We start from the raw sequence: 26,178 nt of genomic DNA on the forward strand, positions 1-26,178 counted from the left end.
TGATTTGCTCCACGGTACACAGAAACTCCAAATACAAGCAGTGGAATGACTCAGATGTGTTGCCCTTTCTGATGTCAAATGCATCTAAAAAAGAACTCCAGGAATTACTATCAGCTCCAGTGCAACATCTAGGACCTCAATTTACCTTTCTGGAAAACCTGATTTTCCTATGTTGGGTTTATTTAAAGTGAGGTTTACCCATACAGGAATTGCTTACATGCTATCAGTAATACTGTGAAGGTCCTATAACTACAACTTTCAGTTTTCACGTAAGTGTGACTCTGGGTTAGTTGGAACAGTGACTTTTAAAAGCAAGTTACTTAACATTCCTGTGGTGTCTGATTATCCCTGACTCCATGTTATATCAGACTCCCTTAGTGGGTATAGGGAGTAGGAGTCCTGAGAGTAAGGGACTAATAAAGCCCTAAATAGTCTAGTGGGTATGTTTAGGTTTATTTTTAATCTTCCATGATGTAGAAAGTTTTTTTTTAAGTCTGCTATATTTTCTGTTTACTTAAACAATGATTTAGATCCAGAATATAGAAAATTTTTGGAAAGTTATGCTGCAGATAATGAGAAAATGACATCTACTCCAGAGACACTGCTAGAGGAAATAGAAGCAAAAAATAGAGAATTAATAGGTAAGTGGGCAACAGGAATTAAGGACAATGGCTTTTTCCTCAGAAGACCTATCTGAATCTCACTTCTGTCACTTGTTAGCTGTGTGACCATGGGGAAGGCACTAACTTCCCTGAGACTCTGTTTCTTCTACTGTAAAATGCAGGTGATAATACCTGCTTCACAGGGTTATATTAAATCCATTGATAAGATTGGAAAAATTCTCTGTGACCCATTTTAATGCCACATATATATAAGTAGAAAAAATCTGAAGACTCATGGGACCTTTAGATGTTGGTAAGCTTTTGAAGATCAACTGGTATTTTCTAGAAACAAGCAGCTCACATTCCTGAAAAAAAATTTGAACTGAAAATATCAAAAGATAAATTTAGTTACTACAAAATTGAAAACTTCTTGAGAAAGTCTAATTTGGATATTGGTTCTAGTAGTAAATTGTCACTCTTCTAGTAATAAATGGTCACTCCTCTATCAACTCTAAACAAGCATAGCCCCTGACCCAGGATTTCCACTCCTAGGAATTTATCTAAAGGAAGTATGCTTTCAAAAAGCTAACTACAAGGCGGGGCGCCTGGGTGGCTCAGTCGGTTCATGGTTCATCATCCGACTCCTGATTTCTGCTCAGGTCATGATCCTCAGGATCAGGGGTCATGAGATTGAACCCTGTGTTGGGCTTCACACTGAGCATGGAACCTGTTTAAGATTCTCTCTCCTTCCTCTGCCCCTTCCTGCTCTCACTCTCTCAAAAAAACAAACAAACAAACAAACAAACCTCAAAACATTTAAAAAACCCTGCATTGTTCAGAATATTAAAAATTGAATTACTCTTCTAAAATGGTTTTGTTTTTAAAGATTTTATCTATTCATTTATTTGAGGGACCCCGAGATCTTGACCTGAGCTGAAGACAGATATTTAAACAACTGAGCCACTCAGGCACCCCTAAAACAGTTTTTATTAATGAATGCAGAGTATAAGCCCATCTCTGATAATTTCCTTAGAATAAATTCCCAGAAGTGAAATGGTGGGGTCAAAAGATTAGATATTTTTAGCTCCTTCCTCCAATTTCTTCCCAGTTGAACAAATTTATATTTCCAACTGTAAAACAAGAGAATGTCCTTTGCACTCAATTCTCACTGACACTGGGAATTCTATTATTCTTTTAAGAAATTGTTTTAATTAGAATTACTTCACTTTTTAAAAAGTATTTTAAACCTTCAGAATTGAAGTAGAATACTGTGAAACTTCTTTCTGATAACGTACTTGTGAACTGTTTTAAGGGGTATAGTTTCTCCACCTTGGGTGGTTGGCAGGGAATGTCAGAAAATGGAATCCTTTCTAGGGGTTGATAAGTATTATTAATAATCTGTTTACATTTATGTAGCTAAAAAGACAACCCCACTTTTGAGCTTCCTGAAAAACAAGCAGGTAAACCTTTTGTTTTTATAGTTCTCTCAATACTTTTATTTCATTGGTTCATAATCTGTAAACATATGAGCATTGGGATCCTAGAGGAGGAATAACTGCTTTTTCTACCATTATTCTTTAAAGATTTGGCTCATTGGCCTCACTCTCTGGCCTTCTCCTTCAGTCTGGTTGTTGGACCAAGGATTCACTCGGTGAACTCAGAGAGTCTTTAGCTTGTTCCAGAGAGACTCCTTTGATTTTCTGAAAGCCTCTGGAAATATAGCAAGGCAACAGTGGGAGACTCTGAGACTAGCAGGCCCTTTAAGCTCATATTCTCATTGGGGTGGGAAGGGGGTTAAAGAGGTAGAATGCCATTTTGTAGAAAGTAGGAAGGAAAGACGATCCAATTTAGTGGGTGCCCACCATTCCTTCGGGATTAAGTTTTTGGTGATGATTATCTTGTTTGAAGGCTTATGTTGATTTTTCTTTCCAGAGAATGAGAGAAGAAAAAAGAGAAGAAAGAAGGAGGCGAGAAATAGAAAGGAAAAGACAAAGAGAAGAAGAGAGGAGGAAATGGAAAGAAGAAGAAAAACGAAAAAGGAAAGATATAGAAAAGCTAAAGAAGATAGACAGAGTTCCAGAAAGGGACAAATTAAAGGATGAACCAAAGATTAAGGTATGAAAATAACTTAAACTGACCGCATGTTGCTAAAAATTGCACGTATCTACTTCCTTAAGTACGCATGCATCTTGTGTTGGTGTCAATATAGTCTTGATTTTGTTGTGTTTTTTTTTGGGGGGGGGAGGTGAACCAATAGGAATCTTTCCTATAATGCTAATAATAGTATTTTTAAAAATTTGAGATAATTTAAACAGATTAAGTAATTTACATGATATTAATTCAGTGAAGATCTCCGTTATCATTGAGAATGTTCCATGTTTGGATTATTATTCTCTCAGTTCTTCATAAGTAAGGGCTTAGGGCTGGCTGGCATGAATTATGGGTTTTATTCAGCTTTTCCTTCATATTTGATACATGAAGTTGCCTCATCTGTTTGTTTTCCACTGTCTTCAGGTACACAGGTTTCTGTTACAAGCTGTGAATCAGAAAAATGTAAGGACCAAGTACATGATACAGAGCACCTAGTATCATGTCACACACACAGGTCTTAGTTAATAAGTCCTTTCGGTGGTGGTGGTAGTGATACCTATAGAAAACTCTTTCAGACTGACTGAGTCTTCTTAAAATCTGAGCCATTTTAAATTCCTACTTGAGAAGGAGGCCCAGATGACTTCCTGATGCTCTGCGGGGTACCCAGAAGCTTCAATATACAGCTAGAGGACAACCATGCCTAAACAGCTCTTTCTCTTCATGTGCCTCTCCTAACTGGCTGCCTTGTGGAAGTTTTAGGGATAAATATTCTGTATTACATGCTTCCCCTCACATGATTCTCCATGTTACCTTCTTTCATCTACCTGGGAATCTGTGGGTGGCAGATTCTGATTAACACATTACACTTAGGAAGAAGAAAACTTGTAGAAAAATCCCAGCCTTACTGATTCCCTTTTGAGGGCATGGCTTAAGCAGCTCTTGCTCCAACAAACTTCTTAGGGAAGTACTAGTACCTAATACTTCAGAGAAAGTCAGAAAAAATCTCTCAGAGATGGTGGCAGGGTCTCCTCCTTTTACCACATCAAAATTAAGCTGTTTGTGTGGTTAAGGGTTTGTTCCCTCAAGGCTCACCCGGGCTCATTATTGGCGATAAGGTGCTTGGCAGTGGTGTGGAAAGGTTCCCATCTTAAGTCCTTCTAGTGATCTCTCTCTGCCATGCCACAAGTGACCTGACTTGCTTTTCCTATCTGCAAGACAGAAGGTAGAGCCAGCCATACTAGAAACATTCATTAATGTTCTTAATAGAGTAATGAACATCCTGGCTTCTAACAAAGATGTTCATTAGAAAAATAAGAACACTTCCAATGAAACCTGTACATGGAATCCTCACTTTACATTGGTGCCTCCTTAGTAGTTTGGACTTGCCATTTGCAGTGGCTATGTGCTGAAATACTTCATGCTTAAGTCTTGTGGTGCTTTGCCTTTTGCTTGGTGACTTGTGTGATGCCTTCACCCTGAGATGAACCATTTGTATGATGCCTTCACTCTGAGACTTGAAATTCTTCTACTTTGCCTAAGAATCTCTCTGAATATCCAATACATGAGGGTATTCTAGAGAGGTTTGTGGCAGTGGTGTAAGAAACTATTTTGTTAGCAATTTGGACTTGATAAAGCACATTTTAGAATTGCATTCTGTCATATATATATATATGTCTCACATGTATGTACATATGTATGTATATATATGTGACATTGAGCAGTGTTCAGCTCAGTAGAGATGGAACTTCACTGTTCCATGAGGTATTTGGATTTTTAAATCATGAAAATTAAGATTATACCATCATATGTATATTATTCTCAGGCTCAAGGCAAAATCATTCTTGCAATGGATCTCTCCTTTGGTGACAAAGGTATTTGTCATTTCAAGTACTACAAGTCCAGTAGTAATTTGCCTAGCATTTTAAATTTGTGGTATAGTTTCTCATCAAGTCATATCGATATGCTTGTTTGCTACTGAAGGCATACTTGGAAGTGTGCCCTGGTTCACTGAAAGGTTGACCCATCTAAAGCCAAAGGAGTCTTGATCCTATTGCCACAAGTGATTAAACCACTTTGAGTGGATAACACTTTCACATTAATAGCATCCTTTTAGTCAATCACTGCTCTTGTGCACTAGTTATTCACCTGTAAGTTTAAGAGTACCTGCAGAAAGAGGCCTTCTATAGCCTAAATTGAAAACACTTAGTATATGGTTTTCGTGGTAGAATCAGACGAGAATGTCCCACCTTTCAAAATAAGAATAAATTTGTTCTCTTTAAAGCTACTCAAGAAACCAGAAAAAGGAGATGAAAAAGAATTAGACAAAAGAGAAAAAGCCAAGAAACTGGACAAAGAGAATCTGAATGATGAAAGAGCCAGTGGGCAGAGTTGTACACTGCCCAAGCGCTCTGATGGCGAACCTAAAGATGAAAAGCCCAGGAGGTCAGTAGTCGGGGGCTCTTTGGTATACTTGTTTTCAACGTGTTTCTACAAGCTAGCTTTACTGCCATGTCCTGGACTTGTACCTGAATTCTGAGGGGTTGGAGGATGAGTAAAAGTTTAAAATATTCTAGCATCTCAGTCTGGGTGAATGACTTCTGGTGCGCACTTTTTTTTTTTTTTTTAAACACTGTTCTCAAAACGCTAGGATTTTTTTTTTTTTAAATACTGTTTCTCAAACGCTAGAATTTTTTTTTTTTTACTCTGTTCCCAAAGTGCCACCTCCCTGTAGTGGTCAGGCCCTAATCAGAGCACTCCCACATGTGTGACTAGCCATTCTTTGAGGGTGCTAGCTCAGATCTGTTTCCCATGCAGGCCCGAAGAGGAGAGTGGCAGAGACTACAGGGAACGGGACTATGAGCGAGACCAAGAGCGCATCCTTCGGGAGAGGGAGAGGCTGAAGCGGCAGGAAGAAGAGCGACGAAGGCAGAAGGAGCGCTATGAGAAGGAGAAGGCTTTTAAAAGAAAGGAAGAAGAAATGAAAAAAGAGAAAGAAGTGGTTCGGGATAAAGGAAAGAAGACTGAAAGTACAGAATCAGTAGGCAGCTCAGAAAAAACTGAAAAGAAAGAGGAAGTGGTTAAAAGAGATCGCATAAGAAACAAGGTGCTGCTTTTCGTTATATCTGTTTATTTTCACGAGGATTTTTTTTCTTTTCTTGCAAGTGTAAAGGAAAGGGTTAGTTCACTGTTTATGACAGACTTTTTAAAAGGGAAGTTGAACTATCTGCAACTCTTTTTTTCGGTCTTGGTTGGGGCCTTTTATTGACTTATTGTAGAAATTCAAACATACACAAAAGTAGAACAGAAAAGAATAATGACACACTCATCACCCAGCTTTAACAATTACCAGCTCACAACCAACCTCTCTACCCCATCCCTGACTCTACTGGATTCTTTTCTTTTTTTTTTTTTTTTTTTTTTAATTTTTTTTTTAATTTATTTATGATAGTCACAGAGAGAGAGAGAGGCAGAGACACAGGCAGAGGGAGAAGCAGGCTCCATGCACCGGGAGCCCGACGTGGGATTCGATCCCGGGTCTCCAGGATCATGCCCTGGGCCAAAGGCAGGCGCCAAACCACTGCGCCACCCAGGGATCCCAGGATTCTTTTCTTTTTAAAAAAGATTTATGTATTTATTTGAGAGCACAAATTGGAGGGGCGAAGAACAAGGCAGAGAGAATTTCAAGCAGACTCCACACTGAGTGCAGAGTCTGACGTGGGGCTTGATCTCATGACCCAGAGATCATGACCTGACCTGAAATCAAGAGTCTGAACACTTGGCCAGCTGTGCCACTCAGGCACCCCTGGATTATTTTCAGGCCAATCCTAAACATATCTTTAAATATGTCAATACCAGAAACAGATTATTTTTCTTAATAACATTTCATACCAAAAAAATAGCATTTTCCTACCAAAAAAATCCTCTAATAATAATTCCTTAATGTCCTACTTACTGTGTTTTTCCCAATTGTCTCACTAACTTCTTTATAGGCTCTAAACAAGATCCACAAATTGTATTGTATCCTTAAGTCTCTTTTAATCTAAACAATCTCCCCTCTTGTTTTCCTGCCATTTATTTGCTACAGAAACCAGTTTGTTATGAGGAGGTATTGGCTCTAAATTGGATGGACTAATTATATCCCTGTGGTATCACTTAACATGTTTCTCTATCTTACGTGTTTCCTTGAAAAGTAGGAGTTACATCTAGGAAAGGGGTCAGCAGATTTTTTTTTTTCTGTAAAGGGCCAGATGGTAAATATTTTAGGCCTTGTGGGCCATATGGTCTCTACTAGAACCACTAAGCTCTGTAGGAAGGCAGGCATAGATAATATGTAAAAGAACGAGTATGGCTGTGTGCCAATCAGACTTTATTCATAAAAATAGGTTGCTCCTCACCTACAGGCCTGAATATATTTATGCTCAATTTTTGGCAAAAATACTTCATAGATTGGGACACCTGGGTGGCTCATTGGTAGAGTGTCAGACTCTCGATTTCAGCTCAGGTCATGATCTCGAGGTCATAGCATTGAGCCCCACATCAGGCTCCAAGCTTCGTGGAGTCTGCTTCTCTCTTTCCCTTTCCCTCTCCCCTCCTCATGCACTGTCTCTCTCAAATAAAGAAGTCTTTTTTTAAAAAAGAATATTTCATAGATGGAGGTGTGTATGCTTGACTGGCTCAGCCAGGGTTGTGATCTCAGGATTGTGAGTTCGAGCCCCATGTTTGGTATAGAAATTACTTAAAAATAAAATCTTAAAAAAAAGAATACTTTATAGATTGTGTTGTGTACTTCCTATTGCATCATATCAGGAAGATATGACATATGGCTGTCTTTCTAGTGTAATGTTCTGATCAATAGCAATTGTATTGTGGTTATGGAACAGGATGTCCTTGTTCTTCAGATATCCAAGCTGAAATATTTAGGGATAAGGGTCATGATGTCTGCAACTTATTCACAGATGGTTCTGCAAAAAAAAATGTATATATGTGTACATGTTAGAAGAAGCATGTGACAAAATGTTCATAATTGTGAATCTTAAGAGAAGGGTATTAGGTATTCATTGTATAAGTTTTACGACCTTTCTATAGATTTAAAATTTCTTAAGGTGATAAAGTTGAAAAAAACACCTGATCAGTAGGTTCGGGTATTATAAGCCTGATCCATCTATTATAAAAAATTCTTAGCCCAAAATTCAGTTTATACAGGAAGGGCAAGAGAAATACTTGATCCTCTCCCTTTATGTACCAGCATTCAGAGTAATGAGTTGGTGTCCCAGCAACATCTAGGTAATCAGTGAGTTTGGTTTTGTCTATAATAATTTGTGGATTTAGAAATATTTGGTGTTCCAATTTATCATCAGTTATTGTCCTTGTTGGTGTTTACATTGTCCCATCTTTGCACAGTGGGAGCCCTATCATCCATTTCTTTAAATGCTATGCAGAAATCCTACCTGTTTCAACATTTCATCTTATAAAAATAGTGAAATATTTTGCCGGAATTATTCAGTTGTGAATAATGCTTTAAGGCTAACTTCCATACACCAGGGAGAAGGGTAAGGAAGGCTCAACACAATTTTTTGTTGTTCTAAAAAGGGCTATACATCTAAGTTTTCCAGGATCATAATGTCATAAACCACATACGTTATTTGAACTCAGAGGTATGTGATGACTTTATTGAGACTTATTTAGGAATTTGAGATCTAAAATGCCACCTAAAGAGTCTCAAGGTAGGGTGTTGTTATATGTGAATTAAGAAATAATCATGTTTGTGGCAAGTTGCATGGAGTCTGAGCTCATAATTTCAGGGAGGTCTCCACGTAAGACTTTGCATTCTTTATTACTGTTTTACTCCTAAAATTTTTCTTATGTGGTAGTGAATATTAAAGTCCATTTACTTATGGGGAAGAGAGACAGGTAATGGCTGAGGTTTCTAAGTAAAGGAAATTCAAGCTAATTTAGTTCATCTTGAGATGGTTAAGAAAATTAGATTTATTGCAGACGTACCCTAGGCATATAAAATAATACTTACAAAATGGTTGCTTTTATGTGGAGATGGGGGAAAGGACATAAGCAGAGGCAAATTAACCATCAACACTGTCAAGTACTGTGCCCTCACATTTTTTATCTTGTAGTTGTTCTTGGTATATATCAATATATAACTTATGACTCTGAAAATCCCCTGTAAATGTTTAGAAGCCATGTTGTAACATTAACATTTAATTTTATTTCAGGATCGCCCAGCAATGCAGCTTTACCAACCAGGAGCTCGAAGCCGAAATCGACTCTGTCCGCCTGATGACAGCACCAAGTCTGGAGATTCAGCAATAGAAAAAAAGCAGGAAAGTGGTATTAGCCATAGAAAAGAAGGAGGAGAGGAGTGATAAGTCCAAAAGGCCTTAGATGTCCTGACTGTCTAGGCAGCCAAAGAGCATGTATTAAGCAATCCAGAAGTGCCTTCAGGGCAAAGGAGTAGAGAGAGAGAAAGGATCGCTGTGCTGGTGGGGTACACTGCAGAGGAGTATGTTTTTTGTTTTCTGTTTATTGTTTTTTTGCATCAAAGCAGGAACCTGATCGCAGGTTTGGGTTGGAAGTTCAATTTCATTTTTTTATGCAGTTCCTACAAATTAATTTTAAAGTGTCAGGCAAAGATGAGGGAGAGGACATGCATTGCAATTTGCAGGCGGGAAAGGTCAGGTGAGGACTTAATTAGGTATGACACGAGGAGGGGGAAAAAAGACAGCTGGTTCTAAAAGCAAGGTTTTGTTAAATCCTGGATTGAATTTTAATTTGAGTGGAACAGAGTCACTGTGAAGTCTTGTTCAGATCTAGTTACATTCATTGTTGGTGATAACTGTTGACTTTGTGTAGTGTAGATGCAAAAGCATGTAATTGTAGTACAAGGACAGTGAAGGATATAACATATTCGCCTGTGCAAAAATTTAAATAGTCATGTCGTGTCTATATCCTACGTCCTGAAGTTTTAGGATTAGTTTTAGTTTTTTGTTTGCTTACATGAGCTTAGCATAAAGAATATTTTTAAACATCTCCTTTGGCCTTTAGCAGTTTTTATATTAATAAGTAAAATTTAACCCGTTTGGTTCTTGACAATCCAGTCTTTGTTTTAATCTTAGGTCTCGTGATCTGAGTGCATACCCTCTCCAGGAAGGAAACTGTACCAATATTTGTTCCTGTCAAATAGCGACTTTTAGTCCTGGCTTGTTTTGCATTGATGTCAATAAATATCAACATCACTCAAGTATGAAGCTAAGTGTATTTATTAGCTTTACTAAATAGCTATTCATTTTGAGAAATTAAACTTTTGATACTGAATTAATCTCTTGGGTATTTTGAAATGGGATGAAGGATACTCATTTCTGCCTTCATTAGCCTTATGCTTTTATTTTGCCCACCAAGAAGATCAAATCATGGTTCACTACTCTTGTTCCATGAGAACCAAAACGTTTGGACAACATCCTTGGGCTGCTTAAATGTTCATTCTGCCAGCTGCTTCTAATGTGGTGTCAGTCTGCCTTTACTGAGTAAGTCACTGCTTTAGTTTTACTTGGCCTTTAGGAACCAGTATCCCAAGAGGCAGGTAAAGAGGAAGAGCCATCAGAGATGACTGAAAGAGAATAGTCCTCAACTGGGAGAGACTACTAAAGTACAGAAAGGGAAACTTTCAAAGAGAATGGCTAGCAGTGATCTTTGCTGCAGAGAGGTTAGAGAAGTGAAGAGATATGTCCACTGGGCTTAGCAGTACTGAATTGCTCAGGCAAAAACCAGTTACGGTAAGGGGAGAGTGGCAGGTAGGAAATGGGGATGGGGCAGCCAGATAAACAGACCTTGAAGCTCAGAGAAGAGATCTGGGCTGGAGATAACAGATTTGGAATTCATCTATTTTTAGGTGATCATTGACGCCATGGGTTTAGATTTGGTCACCTAGGGAGAGAGTGTGAAGAAAGAACAAGGAGACCTAGGGCCCAGCCTTGAACAACTCTAAGGTTACAGGTAAGGAAAAGTACCCACAGACTGAAAAAGAGTAGCCAGAGAGTAGGTGGAAAACCAGAAGACCCCGGTATTCCCTGACCCAAGAGAAAAGACTGAAGAAGGTAAGGAAAGTGGCCATTAGGGTTGGATGCTGCTGGCAGGTCAAGTGTGATGCCTGAAAAAAGGGTATGGATTTCAGTGTATTAGAAATCACTGATGATCTGGAATTATAGGGAACAGATGCCAGACCAGGTTGAAAATAAAAACAACACAGAAATTTAGCAGTGAAAAAATGGAGATAGGTAAATAGTGTTGACGAAAGTTTTTTTTTTTAATTTTTATCTTTTTAAGTTTTTTTTTTAAGATTTTTAAGTTATTTATTCATGAGAGACACAGAGAGGGAGAGAGAGAGAGACACAGGCAGAGGGAGAAGCAGGCTCCATGCAGGGAGCCTGACGTGGGACTCAATCCCGGGTCTCCAGGATCAGACCCTGGGCTGAAGGCGGCGCTAAACTGCTGAGCCACCTGGGCTACCCCAAGATTTTTATTTATTCATGAGAGACAGAGAGAGAGGCAGAGACACAGGCAGAGGGAGAAGCAGGCTCCATGCAGGGAGCCCGATGTGGGACTCAATCCCGGGACTCCAGGATCATGCCCTGAGCCAAAGGCAGACGCTTAACCGCTGAGCCACCCAGGATCCTGATGAAAGATTAAGTATGAGAAATACTAAAGCATGTTTGGAAGCCAAAAGGAAAGTTCTGAGAAAGAGGAGAAAGACCCAGGGGAAGCGATCATCAGTAGAGTAGGTTTCCTGAGAAGGCAGGTGCAAACGGGGCAGTACATGGGTAGAGGTAGCCTGTGGAGAAGTGACGCTCCACAGCCATCAGTCTTGAGCTGGCATCACTGCCTCCCTCCCCAGCCTGGAACCTGCTGCCAGGCCTCTTGAGGCTGTTCTCACATCAGCACTCCATTCATTCTACTTGCCTTGCCAGTCCCACTTGGTAAACCACACTTCCCTACGCCCCTTATGTTTTTTTTTTTTTATTTACATATTCATTTTAGCAAACATTTACTAATCACTGTGTGCCAGGCCATGGGGGTCAAGGACCTAAGTCCTTGTCTTTGAGAAACCAGTAGTGGGAAGAAACAGCTAGGAATAACCAGAGCACAGTACACCATGTGAGGAGGGCTATGATGGCATGGCCTGGTGTGGAAATCTCCTGCCCCTAAAATGCTGAAGTGTTGCTGGAGAAAACCCTACACCAGATCAACTGGTGAAACCATAGGAGGGCCCTCCCACCCACTGAGCAATTTTAAAAATCCATCTTGACTTCCTTCTCCATAGTGCTGCCTTGCTTTTCCTAGTTGGCTCCCCTTGCTCTCATGTCAGGAGTAAGGGGGTGAGCACCACTTTGTCATACTCATAATTTCATGTTTTACTGAAAACAAACTGCTGTAAACAACCGAAAAGTAAGCATTCATTCTGTTTTTGCCTACTTGAGACAAAAGTTTGATTTGTTTGGAAATAATGACGGGATGGAGACGGCTGGGATGTTGGTTATCTGAACAATCACTAAGCGCCTTCTCGTGCTGGCACAGACTATGGTAGTGAACAGGGCCCCTGCCCTGGTGACACTCAGCCATGTAGAGTTTGCTCCTCTGGTCCACAGAGTGGTGCTAAGGGAAGTAGACAGGAAAAATTCAAGGGGTGAGGGCAGTGGGAATAGGTAACTTCAGGGCGGTGACAGACAGATGGCTTTCAGCATTCATGCCTTCAAAATCAGGAACTGCACCACCATTCCATAACAGGCATATATAAGGTAGTCCTGAGGCAGTAGTTTAACTCTGATTTTATTTTATTTTTTAAGAAAGGTTTTATTTATTTATTTATTTGACACAGAGAGAGCAAGCACAGGCAGTGGGAGAGGGAGAAGCAGACTCCCTGCTGAGCAGGTAGTCCAATGTGGGGCTCGGTCCCAGGACCCCAGGATGACGACCTGAGCCGAAGGCAGACGCTTAACCAACAGAGGCCCCCAGGCACCCCTTAACTCTGATTTTAAATGAAGATCTAACTGTAGTATTCACAGATGCTACCTTTAATTACATAGGAGAAAGGTTAATAAGGGTTTTGTAGTCTTTTTTTTAATTTTTAAAAAATTTTTATTTATTTATGATAGTCACAGAGAGAGAGAGAGAGAGAGAGAGAGGCAGAGACATAGGCAGAGGGAGAAGCAGGCTCCATGCAGAGGAAGAAGCAGGCTCCATGCACCGGGAGCGTGATGTGGGATTCAATCCCGGGTCTCCAGGATCGCGCCCTGGGCCAAAGGCAGGCGCCAAACCACTGCGCCACCCAGGGATCCCGGGTTTTGTAGTCTTTTGTAGGTATATAGAAACTATGTTTTATGTTTTTATGGGGCCTGCCCTGAATTTTGTTTATAATCTCTAGGGCTGTATTCTATACCACAGAAATCTATTATGACCACTTACGTCATTATTAAGGAAGGCAAGCTTCTACTGTGGAGACATGGGTAAATACATAATTGTTCATTACTACTGTAATATATGGTATATTAGCTATATTTCCAGACTTTAAGGTTCTCTTCCATATCTCTGGCCCTGACCACCCCCCTAATCTCAGATGCAGCTGCCTACTAGACATCTGTATCCAAATGACCTGCAAGTATGTCTGGTCCCAACTGAACTCAGGTTCCTCCCCATCTTGTTTTGTTGAGGATGTCAACTTCCTATCCACTCAGCACTGAGGGTCATACTTGAGCCCATACTCACTCCTACAGCCAATCGGTGTATTGTTTGTCTGATTCCTCTCCATCCCTTCACTGCCCTTGTTCAGGTTACCATCATTCATTCATTCACTGTTTTTTGAAACCACACCATGTGCCATTTATGTTCTAGATTTTGGAGTTACATCGGTGAACAAAACACAAAATTCCTGCTTTTGTGGAGCTTACATTCAAGTGGAGAAAATAAGTAAAACAAGTAAAATAAGCATTGTTAGAAAGTGACAGGTATGAAGTGCCTGGCTGGCTCAGGTGGTACAGCATGCGACTCTTGATCTTGGGGTTGTCAGTTTGAGCCCCATGTTGGGTGTGGAGATGCCTTAAAAAAAGGGGACAGGTGCTTGAGAGAAATAATAAATCAGGGAAAGGAAATAATGATGCTCATGGTTGGGGGTTGAAAGGCCTAAATGAGAAGGTGACTTTGGAGTAAAGACTTGAGAAAGAAATGAGGGAACTAGCTACATGGGTATCTGGGGGTATAAGTCTCCAAAGGAAGAAGTATGTGAAAAGGCCCTGGGGTAGCAGTGTGCCTGGCCTGTTTAGGAATGGCAAAGAGACCATAATGGCTGGAGTAGAGTGAGCAAGGGGCAGGGCAGCCTAAAGGGATGGAGTAAAGTCAGAGAGCTAACAGGCAAGACCCTTTGGTTCATAGTTAGGACTTGGGCTTTTCTTCCCAGTGATATGGAACCACCGCAAAGTTTTGAGCAGAGGTGTGTGATATATTCTGACCTAATATTTTATTTTTTAAGATTTTATTAATTTATTTGACACAGAACAAGCACAAGCAGGGGGAGCAGCAGAGGGAGAGGGAGAAGCAGACTTCCCACTGAGCAGGGAGCCTGACTCGGCTCGATTGATCCCAGGACCCTGAGATCATGACCTGAGCTGAAGGCAGATACTTAACCAACTGAGCCAGCCAGGCACCCCTAATCTGACTTAATATTTTATTTTTTTTAAAGATTTTATTTATTTATTCATGAGAGACAGAGAGAGAGGCAGAGACACAGGCAGAGGGAGAAGCAGGCTCCATGCAGGAAGCCCAATGTGGGACTCGATCCCGGGACTCCAGGATCACGCCCTGGGCCAAAGGCAGGCGCTAAACCGCTGAGCCACCTAGGGATCCCCCTGACTTAATATTTTAAAATAAAAGGATCACATTGGCTGCTGTGTTGAAAACAGACCAAAGCAGGGGAAAGAAGGAGAAAGAGAGGCTAAGCTATTGCAGTAATTTAGTTGGGAAATGATGGTCACCTGGACCAGGATGGTAGCAGTGAAAGTAGTCAGAAGTGATCACATTTTATAGGTAGAGCCCACACAATTTGCTGACTGACCAGATGTCCCCGGGGTGTGAGAGAGTGAAAGATTATTTAAGCAACTGGAAAGATGAAGAAAGGATTCAGATGGGGAAAACTGCAAGAAAAATGGTGTGTGTGTGTGTGTGTGTGTGTGTGTGTGTGTGTGTGTGTGTGTGTTTGGTGGTGCAGGGGGCTATCAGGAGCTCAGTTTTGGACATGTGAGGCCATGAGATTGAGATCACGGGAGTAAGTATAGATTGAAGGGAAGAGATTTATGGTCTGAGGTCCAGAGCACTTAAGCATTTAGACACGAGATTAAGAACCAGAAAAAGTTTCTGAAGGAGTAGAGAGAGGAAGAAAACCAAGCAAGAGTACTGTCCTGGAAGCCAAGTGAAGAAAGTATTTCAAGAAGTCAACTAAGACCAATGTTGCTGATAGTTCAAATAAGATCCTATCAGAGAAACGAATTTAGGATTTAGCAATAGAGAGGTCACTGGTCATCTTCATCTTTTGGTTTGAGTACTAGGTAAAAACCTGATTGGAGTGGGTTCCTGAGAGGATGGGCACCCACGAAGATGGCTATAATTTTTTTTTTTTCAAAAGAAAATAACAAACATTAGCAGAAGTGGGAAATTGTAACCCTCATACATCACTGGAGGGAATGTAAAATGGTGGAAGGCAGTCTGGTAGTTATTTAAAAGGTTAAACATTGGGATGCCTGGGTGGCTCAATGGTTGAGTGTTTGCCTTCGACTCAGGGCATGATCCCGGGGTCCCGGGATTGAGTGCCACATCGGGCTCCTTGCATGGAGCCTGCTTCTCCTGTCTCTGCCTCTCTCTCTGTCTCTCATGACTTAAATGAGACTAAATAAAATCTTTTTTTAAAAAAGGTTAAACATTATAAGTTATCATATGACCCAACAATTCCACTTCTAAGTATATACCTCAAATCACCAAAAACAGGTACTTAAACAGGTAACTGCATGCCAGTGTTTCCAGCATTGTTCACTACAGCCAAAAAATGGAAGTCACATGTTCATCAACTAATAAACAATTCTACATATTGTAGAATATTGTTCAGCTGTAAAAAGGGATGAAATACTGACATTTGCTACAACATGAAAGAACCCTGAAAACATTATGCTAAGTGAAAAAAGCCAGACACAAATGGCCACACAATGAAATGAAATGTCCCAAGTCTAAATTCACAGAGAGAAAGTGTATTAGTGGTTGCCTAAGGCTGAGGGCGGCGAAGGGGAATGGAGGGTGACTGTTAACAGGTACAGGTTTCTTTTAAGGGTAACAAGGTATTCTGGAATTAGACAGTGGGGATGGTTGCACAGCCTTGTGAACATACTAAAAAATAAAAAGCACTGCATTGTACACTCTAAAGTGGGGACTTTTATCATATGTGAATGAGATCTCAAAAAAAAAAATGGGATGAGAGTGATTTAGAAGGGTAGCTATAGACAAATCTTCCCCAGCTTTGTTTTAAAGGGAGGAATGGAAAGAGCAATAGTGGGAAAGGGGACTGAGGTAAAGGGCAGGTTTTTAAGATGGGAGAAAGGACCACTTGTGTATTCATAATGTGGATGGGAACAATCCCATGAGAGGTGGGGACAGAATGGGAGGAACTGACAGGGCAAGGTTCTCAAATAGGTGACAGGGGTTAAGACAGAGGGCACAGCAAGCAGGAAGGCTGGCTGTAGCATGGACACTTCATCTGTGGGAAGGGGACAAAGGCAGAGGCGTTGGGAGCTGGGACGTGGTAGGGGAGTTATGCAAGTTCTCCCATGATTGCTTACTGGTGCCTCACCGACAGAGGAAGGACTGCAGGTCTGAGGACAGAAGAAAGGCTTGGAACTGTCATCCAAGCCACTGGCTGGCAAACTGTGGACCACACCTGGCCACTGCCTACCTGTGGACAGCCCACCGGCTAAGAATGCCTCTGTATTTTTACATGGTTGAAAACAAAATCAAAAGACTTGTGTGTGGGATGCCTGGGTGGCTCAGTGGTTAAGTGCCTGCCTTCAGCCCAGGGCGTGATCCCAGGGTCCTGGGATCGAGTCCTGCATCAGGATCCCTGTGGAGAGCCTGCTTCTCCCTCTACCTGTGTCTCTGCCTCTCTATGTTTCTAACGAATAAATACATAAAATCTTTTTTAAAAAAATACTTGTTTGTAACACCCACAAATTCTATGAAATTCCAAATTCAGCCTCTGTAACTAACTGTTAATGGAACGTGGCCACACCCCTTCATTTATGTATTGTCTGGCTGCAACAGCACAGTGGAACAGTCACCGTTGATGTAGGTTGCCTGCAAAGCCTAAAATATTTACCATTCGGAATTTGCCAGCCTCTGGCCTAAGCCCTTGTTACTCAGAGTGTGGGTCCATAGCCCAGAGCACACATGTCACCCGGGAAGTTGTCACAAATGCAGAATCAGCATCTGTAGTCTGCCAAGGTCCCCAGGTGACTTATGTGTGCATTAAGCCTCAAGAAGCACTGCTCTAGGAGAATGGGGGTGGGGCTAGATGAAAGAGATGTGGGGCCAGTGCTGGGGGACCTGGGGAGGTGAGCTGCAAGGAGAGCGAGAACGGGTTAATGCCAAGGTCAGAGCTATGGCTTTGGGATTGATGCAGTGTGGGGAGGACAAGATTGCTGGAGGAGGGGAGGCCGAGGGGTTGGAAGCAAATGCATGGATATTACACTCATCAAGAACTACGACAGCAGTGGTCAAGAGAGTGCCAGGAGCTAAGTCGGCAAGGAGTGGGAGGGAGAGACTCAGGGACCACTATGTGACTGCAACAAAGGAGAACGTGATGGCTTCGGGGCTGTGGCACTGGCCCCCCATGGGTCTCTTCATGTCCACTCCGGCCTCCACCCCCATCTGGTCTCCACACAGCTGCCCAGAGGATCTCTCTAGAATACTTCCATAATTGACACTTACCCTTCCAAAGCTTGCAGTAGCTCGAGTTTGCCTCAGCAGTCATTTTGAAACCACACAGAGGAACCTTCTTGGCGGGGCAGAAGGGCTCCAGGGGTTCCTCAAGCAGTGTCCAGGCCAAGCAATGAAGATGTAAACTGCCCTGAGGAGCCTGTTCTTGTAATTTGGCTATCTGATGTAGTCGACTTCATTCATTCATTCTTCAAATGCTTACTGAGCACCTCCTGTGAGGCACTAGTCTAGGCTCAGAGAAGATAGCAGTGAACAAAACACAAGACCTCACAGGATTTACACTCTAGGGAGGGAGTCGGACAGGAAAGAAAGAAAACATATGCTAGTCAGATATGTTCTACGGAGAGAAACAAAGCAGGAGTAGGGAGTGCTGAGTATGGGGGCAGGGGTTGCCATTGTAGATGGATAAGGTCGTTAGGCTTTCTACTGGGAAGGCAACATGTAAATAAAGACTTAAAAGAGACTGATGGAAGAAATTTCCAGGCAGAGGGCACAGAGAATGCAGAGGCCCTGACATGGGATCCTAACTGACCAGCATGGCTGAAGCAGAGTGAATTGAAGGCAAGAGCAGTTGAAGTCAGAGGTAGGGATGGAAGGGTCTGATGGTGTATGCCCCTTGTAGGTCACTGTAAGGACTGGGATTTTTCCCCAGAGTGAGATGATGAGCCATCAGAGCTACTTTAGCAGATGAGGGACACAATGTGACAGGTTAACAGAATCACTCTGGCTGCTGTTCTGAGAAGAGACTGGAAGGGGTAAGCGTCAAAAGAAGGGAAAAGAGGGGCACCTGGGTGGCTCATTTTGTTAAGCATCTGCCTTCCACTCAGGTCATGATCCCAGGGTCCTGGGATCAAGCCCTGCATTGGACTCCCTCCTCAGCAGGGAGTCTGCTTCTCCCTCTCCCTAGGTGTAGGAGAAAGAGAAGAGTCAAGGGTGGATTTCTATGTAAAATGGCTTTTAAAAACACAGAATTAGGGCAGCCCCAGTGGCCTAGCGGTTTAGCACCTGCCTTCAGCCCAGGGCGTGATCCTGAGGCCCCAGGATCGAGTCCCACGTCGGGCTCCCTGCATGGAGCCTGGTTCTCCCTCTGCCTGTGTCTTTGCCTCTCTCTCTCTCTGTCTCTCATGAATAAATAAATAAATTTTTTTAAAAAACACAGAATTATTCTGCTAAAGAAGTTGCAGATTGTCAGCCTCCAGAATAAAGCTCAGATCCCTGGGCCTATACTGGGAGGCCTAGGATACCTGCCCTGGGGCTCTGCACCTTTGCAAATACAGAGTTTCCTCTTCAAGGAAAGACATCCCTCACTCCCCTTCTCTGCCCCTTCCTATTCCTTCATCAGGATTTCCCTCAAGCAGCCACATCTCTGAAGACCTTTCCCACCCTGACCTTCTCCTGCCCAGGCTGGGGAGGGGGCTGCTCTCCCAGCATCCCATGTGTCCCTCTTAGCACATGGGCCACACCATGCTGCAAATGACAGTATGGTCGATCCAGCTATTGCACATAGTAAGGGCTTTCGACTTTTTGAATGAATGCATGTACTGATTCCACATCTTTTCCCCTTCCTCCAGATGCCTTTACTCCCTGCAGAAGGCTGGTGAGCCTAATTTCCTGTACTCCAACCCACCTGCCATGCGCCACTTCGGTCTCCTTCCATCCACTTCACAGGCTCTCTCTTGTATGTACCAGGCTGCTTCTGTCAAAGGAGGGCAGGGGTGGGGGGCTATTCAAACAAATATATGAATATCTGAAATGACATGAAAACGAAAATATTCAAGGGGAACCTGGGTGGCTCAGTTGGTTGAGCGTCCGACTCTTGGTTCCAGCTCAGGTCATGATTCAAGGTCATGGGATCGAGCTCCAGGTTGGGCTCTGTACTCAGTGTGGAGTCTGCTTGAGATTGTCTCCCTTTCTCTCCTTCTGCCCTTCCTCCACTGACGCATGTACATGTGTGTGCTCTCTCTCAAATAAATATATTTTTTAAAAAAGAAAATATACAGATATTTTCCAAAAAAACAATGAAAGGAGGAATCAGCAACTAAGAAAAATTACCTATGGGGTAAAATAGCCAATGGGGTGGTGGGGGCAGACTGGGATAGCACAAAGCCCTCTGTAAATTGTTTCATTTACACTTTTGTCTGTAGACTCATGTCGATGTGTTTTTAACTTGACACTGAAATAGAACACACACACAGAAAAGTGCACAAACCCAAAGTGTACAGCTAGATGAATTTTCACAAAGTGAACACACCCACCAAAACAGCACCCAGATGGAGAAACTGAGTATGACCAGCGCCCCCTGCCCCCAAGGATAACCACTATCCCGACTTCTCATGGCACAGAATCCATTCTCCTGGTTTGGGTCTTTATGAAAATGGAATCATATAGTATGCATGCTTTTGTCTGGCTTCCTTTGTACCACATTCCTGTGGATGTTTATGAGATCAAGCATGCCTCTGTGCATAGTTGTAGTTTATTCATTTTCATTGCTGGATAGGAACAGTTTGCAAATGTTTTAGTCTTCAGATTCCTCTATGCTTAAAAATCATTGAGGACCCTGAAGGACCTCTGTTTGTGTGGATTATGTGTACTGATATATACTGTTTTAGGAATTAAAATAAGAATATTTAAAACACACAAGCACACATTCTATTGTCTGTCTGAGCAAAGAAGTCATTCTAAGTCATGCAGCTGCAGCCTCTTGAAAACTCCACAGTACACTCATGAAAGCATGAGAGCAAAAGAAGCAAGGGACTGCTTTGTATTATTATAAAAACAGTTTGGACCTCGTGGACCCTCTGAAAGGGTCTTAATGACCACCTCCTAGACTTCCGAGGATCACACTTTGGTAAATAGGCAATGTATCTGCTTACCTGGTGATAGATCAGGACAGCTTCCTGTGTGGGGCTATTGCAAATAACTCTGCTGCAAGCAATTTAGTACATACCTTTGGATGCACATTTGTTCATCTTCCTGTAGGAAAAACACCTAAAAAAAATGTAGGGTGATATAGGATGCAACCATGGAAAATACTGACATAATTTTTTTTTCTGACATAATTTAAAAACTAAATGTACAGAAAACATCCTCCCTTCACGTCTTTCTTCTTCCCTCCCAACTGCAGGAAATGACTGTCGTCCTTTTCAAGGGAAGCTCCTCTCCCAATGCCCTTCAGCCTGCCCCCATGTGTCCTCCAAGCCCTTGCTGTGATTCACTATACTTGCATTTCCATGCATCTTTAACCTCTCTCCTTCCCTTCTTCTCCATGATCGACCCAAAACAACCTAGGGGTGCCTGGGTGGCTCAGCTGGTTAAATGTCTACCTTGGGCTCAGGTCATGATCCCGGGGTCCTGGGATCAAGCCCCGCATTGGGGAGTCTGCTACTCCTTCTGCCTCTGCCCCTCCCCCTGCTCATGCTTTCTGTCTCTCCCACTCTCAAATAAAATCTTAAAAAAAAAAAAAAAAAAAGCCCAGCCAACTCTTGAGCTCACCGCCCTCTCATGGCCCTTCTTTACCTCCTTCCCCGCACTCAAACATACTAAAAGCATCTCCTCTCCTCAAGCCCTGCCCCAGCTCACCAACCACTCTCCCCTTTTCTCCACGTTCCTCATCTCCATCTACACCGCCCAACTTCCATGGGCACCAAGGAGCACCCGATGGCAAATCCTGGAGCCTTTTCACAACCCTTGTCCCTTGTGACACCTGTGGGACCCAGCTCTGTTGGATTCTGGTCCCTGTAATTTGCCTCCCCTGGCTCCAGCCAACCAAAGGTACTGCACGTTGGCTCCTGTGGCATGCGGCTCTTTCTGGCTGGAATGCCCTCCTCCCCATCTCCCCCGGTCCTGCTCCCACCTGTATTAGTCTACCAGGGCTGCCATAACAAAATGCCAGACTGGGTGGCTCAAATGACAAATTTCTCACAGTTCTGGAGGCTAGGAGTCCACACCAAGCCATCAGTGGGTTTGGTTTCTCCTGAGGCTTCTCTAATTGGCTTGCAGGTGCCCGGCCAGCTTCCGTCGTGTTCTCACTTGGTCTTTGAGCATCCCTGGTGTCTCCCTGTGTATCCTAATCTCTTCTGATAAGGACACCAGTCAGACTGAATTAGGGCCTACACTAGTAGCAAGCCTCATTTTAACTCGATCACCTCTGTTAAGGCCCTACCTCCAAATAGTCACATTCTGAGTAACTGGGGGCTAGGGCTTCAACATATCAATTTTAGGGGAACACAGTTCAGCCCATACCACCACCACTCACCTTCTAAGGCCGAATTCAAATGCCGCCTCCACTCCGTCGCTGGCAATCAGCACGCCTTCAACATTCTTATAATAGCTTATTGGGTTCCTCGCACCATCTACCCTGTGACAAATCAAGGGAATGAAAGCTGTTGTTTGCTGAGCTGGATGGCTATTATGTGCCAGGTATATATCAACACAGGCTTACTATGCGCTGACCATGCCTGACCAGTCTCTCTGAATCCTTGCCACAGCACTCTGAGTTAAGTAATATTATTAATCCCCACTTTACATTAGAGAAAACTGAAGCACAGACAGGCTAAGTTATGTATCCAAGGCCATATGACTAGTATGTTGCACTGGTGGTACTCAAACTCCCATAGTCCTGGCTTCAGAGTCAGTCAGCACTATGTTTATTGCCCTTTTCAGTTCAACAGATACCCAGGCCTACAATGTGTCAGGCTTGGTTCTTGGTGCTAGGGGTACGAGAGCAAACAAATCCAAGGGGGAAAAAGAAACCCAACCCTGCCCTCGTGGAGGTTTGTGGTAATCGTACATACAGTTCTCTATTTTACTGTGGTGGCAGTTCCATGAAGTTATACCATGGGATAAAACTATATAGAACTCTACACATACACACACACAAAGTTACATATATGATAAAACTGTATAGAATTACCCCCTCCCCCCCCCCCACACACACACATAGACAAGTGCATATATAACTGGTGAAATCTGAGTGAGTGCTTTGGATCGTTCCAACATTAATTTCCTGGTTTTGATATTGTATGTTTGTGATGCAGGATGCTAATGCCAGAGAAGGCTGAGTGAAGGGTGCACAGGACCTCTGTAGATTTTTGTGAGTTCTTATGAATCCCCGATTACTTCAACATAAAAAGGTAAAAAAATGTCTCTGCCTTAATTGTGCTTCATCCAAATGTGGAATTAGATGATCAATAAATGATATGACATGATGGAGGGTGATAAGTATTATCGAGAAAAGCAGGGAAAGGGATCCCTGGGTGGCGCAGCGGTTTGGCGCCTGCCTTTGGCCCAGGGCGCGATCCTGGAGACCTGGGATTGAATCCCACGGTGCATGGAGCCTGCTTCTCCCTCTGCCTGTGTCTCTGCCTCTCTCTCTCTCTGTGTGTAACTGTCATAAATAAATTAAAAAATTAAAAAAATTTAAAAAAAAAGAAAAACAGGGAAAGGGGCTACACACTGTTTGGGGGGATGGTCTCTCTTAAATGGAGACACCTGACCCTTGACTTGCAGGAGGTGAGGAGACCAGCCACGGGCTACCTAGGGAAATGGAGTCTCCGGCAGAGAGAGCACCTAGTATTAAGGCTGTGGAGAGAACTGTGTCTGGTATAAGGAAGAGCAAGGGGATCAGTGAGGCTTTAGCCAAGTAAGTGAGAGGTAGAGAGCAGATTGGGTCAGAGAAGTAAGGTAATCCATTCAAGTGGGTAGAGCCTTTTAGGCCACTGCAAATTCCTGTATTCTCTTTCATTAGGAGAGGAACGGGGAGCCACTGGAGAGTGCTGAGCAGAGGAGTGACATGATCTGCCTTAGGTTTTGAAAGGTCACTCCAGCTGCTATGGAGAAGCTATAACAGAAGCAGGAAGACCAGTGAGGAATCTTAAAATAATCTAGGTGAGAGAAGGTGGCTCGGACCAGGGTAGAGTTGGTAGGTCCTCAGATTCTGGATAAATTTCAAGATTCTGGATAAGTCAAGCTGACCAGATCTGATGATAAACCAGGTGCAGGATATAAAAGAGAAGACTGGAAGATAAATTTTGGCCCAAGTCACAGAAAGAATGGAGGTGTCATTTGTTGTAATGGGGAGGACTTTGAGTGGCCCATTTGGGGGCGGGGATCAGGAGTTCTGTTTGGGACATACTGAGTTTAAGGAATCTATTAGACATCCAAGTGGGTGTTGGGAAGGTAGTAGGAGTTCCAGGAGGGGTCCAAGCTGGAGATATATGTTTGGGTGTCATCAACCAAGAGAGTATTTAGATCCATGATATTGGATGAAATCGCCAAAGGAGGGAGTGTATATAGAAAAGAGAAGAGGTTCACAACTGAACCTTGGGGCTCTCCAAAGTTAAAAAGGAATTGAGATAAGGAAGAATCAGCAAAAGGAACTCACAGTGGATAGCGTGCAACGTAGAAGGAAAACCTGGTAGGATGAAGAGCACCCTATCAAGCTGTGAGAGTTAAAAAAAAGATGATTTACCCTTCTCGGTACCTGCTCCTGGTGGCCCTGAGGGGTCCCAGGCCAAAGAGTAGGAGGTGGAGGGGGAGCTGGTATGCTGGTCTAAGTGGCACAGAGATGCACTCCTGGCAAGAGCTGGGAGCAAGAGGAGGATCCCACGAGGATAGGCCCAGGACCAATGGCATCCAAAGAGGAACAAACAGTGAAAAATCTCAACGTGGAAAATGCAAACCAGGAAAACAAAAGGATGAAAAGGAGCAAGCTGCCAATAAAGAAGAGCCCCTGCCCCCCCCTCCTTTGCAAGCTAGTGAATACTGTGGGCCCAGAGTAAATCCCAGGCGGTTCCGTGTTAAGCAGCCCAACCTGCAGTATAGGTGGGCCCCGATTCGGAGGCCTGGAGAGCCGCAATGATGAGAGAAGAGAATATGGGAAGGATTGGGAAGAAGGGGAGACAGCTGAGGAAAAAGCTGATGGGGACAGGGAGAGGGGGAAGCAATTCAGTCACAGTCTGTGGGTGGTTAGTGCTGACCCTCCTCACCAGGACCATTATGATGAAGTTTGCTTTATGTCTTGAATCCTGACATTTTCCCTGAAATTAATAGGAAGGCACACCTGCTTCCTAAACTTACATGTTCTCAATGCACTTTTGTTGTAATCCTTTTGTTACACATCTCCTGTGGGTCTCCTATTACCAGCTTTTTTTTTTATGATTTTATTTGTTTATTTGAGAGAGAGGAGGGAGAGACAAAGATCATGCGAGCATAGAAGGAGCAAAGGGAGAGGGAGAAGCAGACTCTCTGCTGAGCAGAAGCCTGATGTGGGCTGGATCCCAGGGCCCTGGGATCATGAGCTAAGCTGAAGGCAGACACTTAACTGACTGAGCCACCCAGGCACCCATATTTCCAGCTTCTAATTGAATGTTGTATTTTGACCCAATCTGTAAGATTCTGTTAGCAGGGAAGTTTTACCTTATTGCATGGCAAGATGCTCATTATATATTGTGAAGTTAATAAAGCAGTTTAAAACAGCAAAAAAGAGGGATCCCTGGGTGGCGCAGCGGTTTGGCGCCTGCCTTTGGCCCAAGGCGTGATCCTGGAGACCCGGGATCGAATCCCACGTCGGGCTCCCGGTGCATGGAGCCTGCTTCTCCCTCTGCCTGTGTCTCTGGCTCTCTCTCTTTCTCTCTGTATGACTATCATAAATAAATAAAAAATTTAAAAAAAAACAGCAAAAAAGAATTTGAGGGAGTGCACCTGGGTGGCTCAGTCAATTAAGCATCTGCCTTTGGCTCAGGGTTCTGGGAATTGAGTCCCACATCAGGCTCCCTGCTCAGTGGGGACTCTGCTTCTCCCTCCTCCTTTGCCCCCCTCCACTTGCTCTCTCTCTCTCTCTCAGATGAATAAATAAAATCTTTAAAAAAAGAAAAAGAAAAAAAGATGATTAAGGGGCACCTGGGTGGCTCAGTCAGTTAAGTGTCTGCCTTCAGCTCAGGTCATGATCTCAGAGTCCTAGGGTCCCCTCTTGTCAAGCTCCCTGCCCACCCCCCCTCCAACTTGTGCTCCCTCTCATTCTCTCTCTCAAATAAATAAATAAAATCTTTTTTTAAAAAAAGGATGATGGGCAGCCCGGGTGGCTCAGCAGTTTAGCACCGCCTTCAGACCAGGGCCTGATCCTAGAGACCTGGGTCTGAGTCCCACGTTGCGCTCCCTGCATAGAGGCTGCTTCTCCCTCTGCCTGTGTCTCTGCCTCTCTCTCTCTCTCTGTCTCTCATGAAAAAATAAATAAAATCTTTAAAAATAAAAAATAAATTAAAAAGGATGGTTTAGGGGATCCCTGGGTGGCTCAGCGGTTTAGCGCCTGCCTTTGGCCCAGGGCGCAATCCTGGAGTCCCGGAATCGAGTCCCACATCAGGCTCCCGGCATGGAGCCTGCTTCTCCCTCCTCCTGTCTCTGTCTCTGTCTCTGCCTCTCTCTCTCTCTCCTCTCTCTGTTTATCATAAATAAA

The 26,178-nt window shown here is 43.2% G+C and overlaps 2 protein-coding genes and 1 pseudogene across 4 annotated transcripts in view; 2 read left to right on the forward strand and 1 right to left on the reverse strand.

The window, feature by feature from the left end:
• The window catches only part of UPF3B (UPF3B regulator of nonsense mediated mRNA decay), a 16,157-nt gene extending 6,212 nt beyond the window's left edge, over window positions 1–9,945 (forward strand). The window contains exons 5-12 of one of the 3 annotated variants that reach the window (XM_077887921.1): window positions 531–641; window positions 2,019–2,062; window positions 2,535–2,717; window positions 3,117–3,155; window positions 4,975–5,135; window positions 5,508–5,796; window positions 8,921–9,026; window positions 9,819–9,945. In XM_077887921.1, coding sequence (XP_077744047.1) covers window positions 531–641; window positions 2,019–2,062; window positions 2,535–2,717; window positions 3,117–3,155; window positions 4,975–5,135; window positions 5,508–5,796; window positions 8,921–9,026; window positions 9,819–9,829 — 944 coding nt within the window. In that variant the 3' untranslated portion in view covers window positions 9,830–9,945. Of the gene's footprint in view, window positions 1–530; window positions 642–2,018; window positions 2,063–2,534; window positions 2,718–3,116; window positions 3,156–4,974; window positions 5,136–5,507; window positions 5,797–8,920 lie in introns of all 3 variants that reach the window. The other 2 variants (XM_077887920.1, XM_077887922.1) reach the window with 2 other exon arrangements.
• The window catches only part of LOC144308834 (uncharacterized), a 22,040-nt gene continuing 3,302 nt past the window's right edge, over window positions 7,441–26,178 (reverse strand). The window contains exons 4-8 of the mRNA XM_077889866.1: window positions 21,982–22,083; window positions 20,674–20,714; window positions 19,354–19,422; window positions 17,718–18,009; window positions 7,441–7,654 (exon numbers count right to left, since the gene is read on the reverse strand). Of these exons, the coding sequence (XP_077745992.1) occupies window positions 17,960–18,009; window positions 19,354–19,422; window positions 20,674–20,714; window positions 21,982–22,083 (262 nt within the window). The 3' untranslated portion in view covers window positions 7,441–7,654; window positions 17,718–17,959. The remainder of the gene's footprint in view (window positions 7,655–17,717; window positions 18,010–19,353; window positions 19,423–20,673; window positions 20,715–21,981; window positions 22,084–26,178) is intronic.
• LOC144308226 (protein BEX2-like) lies at window positions 24,353–24,748 on the forward strand (annotated as a pseudogene).

The sequence above is a fragment of the Canis aureus genome, chromosome X (assembly GCF_053574225.1).
Source record: "Canis aureus isolate CA01 chromosome X, VMU_Caureus_v.1.0, whole genome shotgun sequence".
In the NCBI taxonomy this organism is placed as follows: Eukaryota; Metazoa; Chordata; class Mammalia; order Carnivora; family Canidae; genus Canis; species Canis aureus.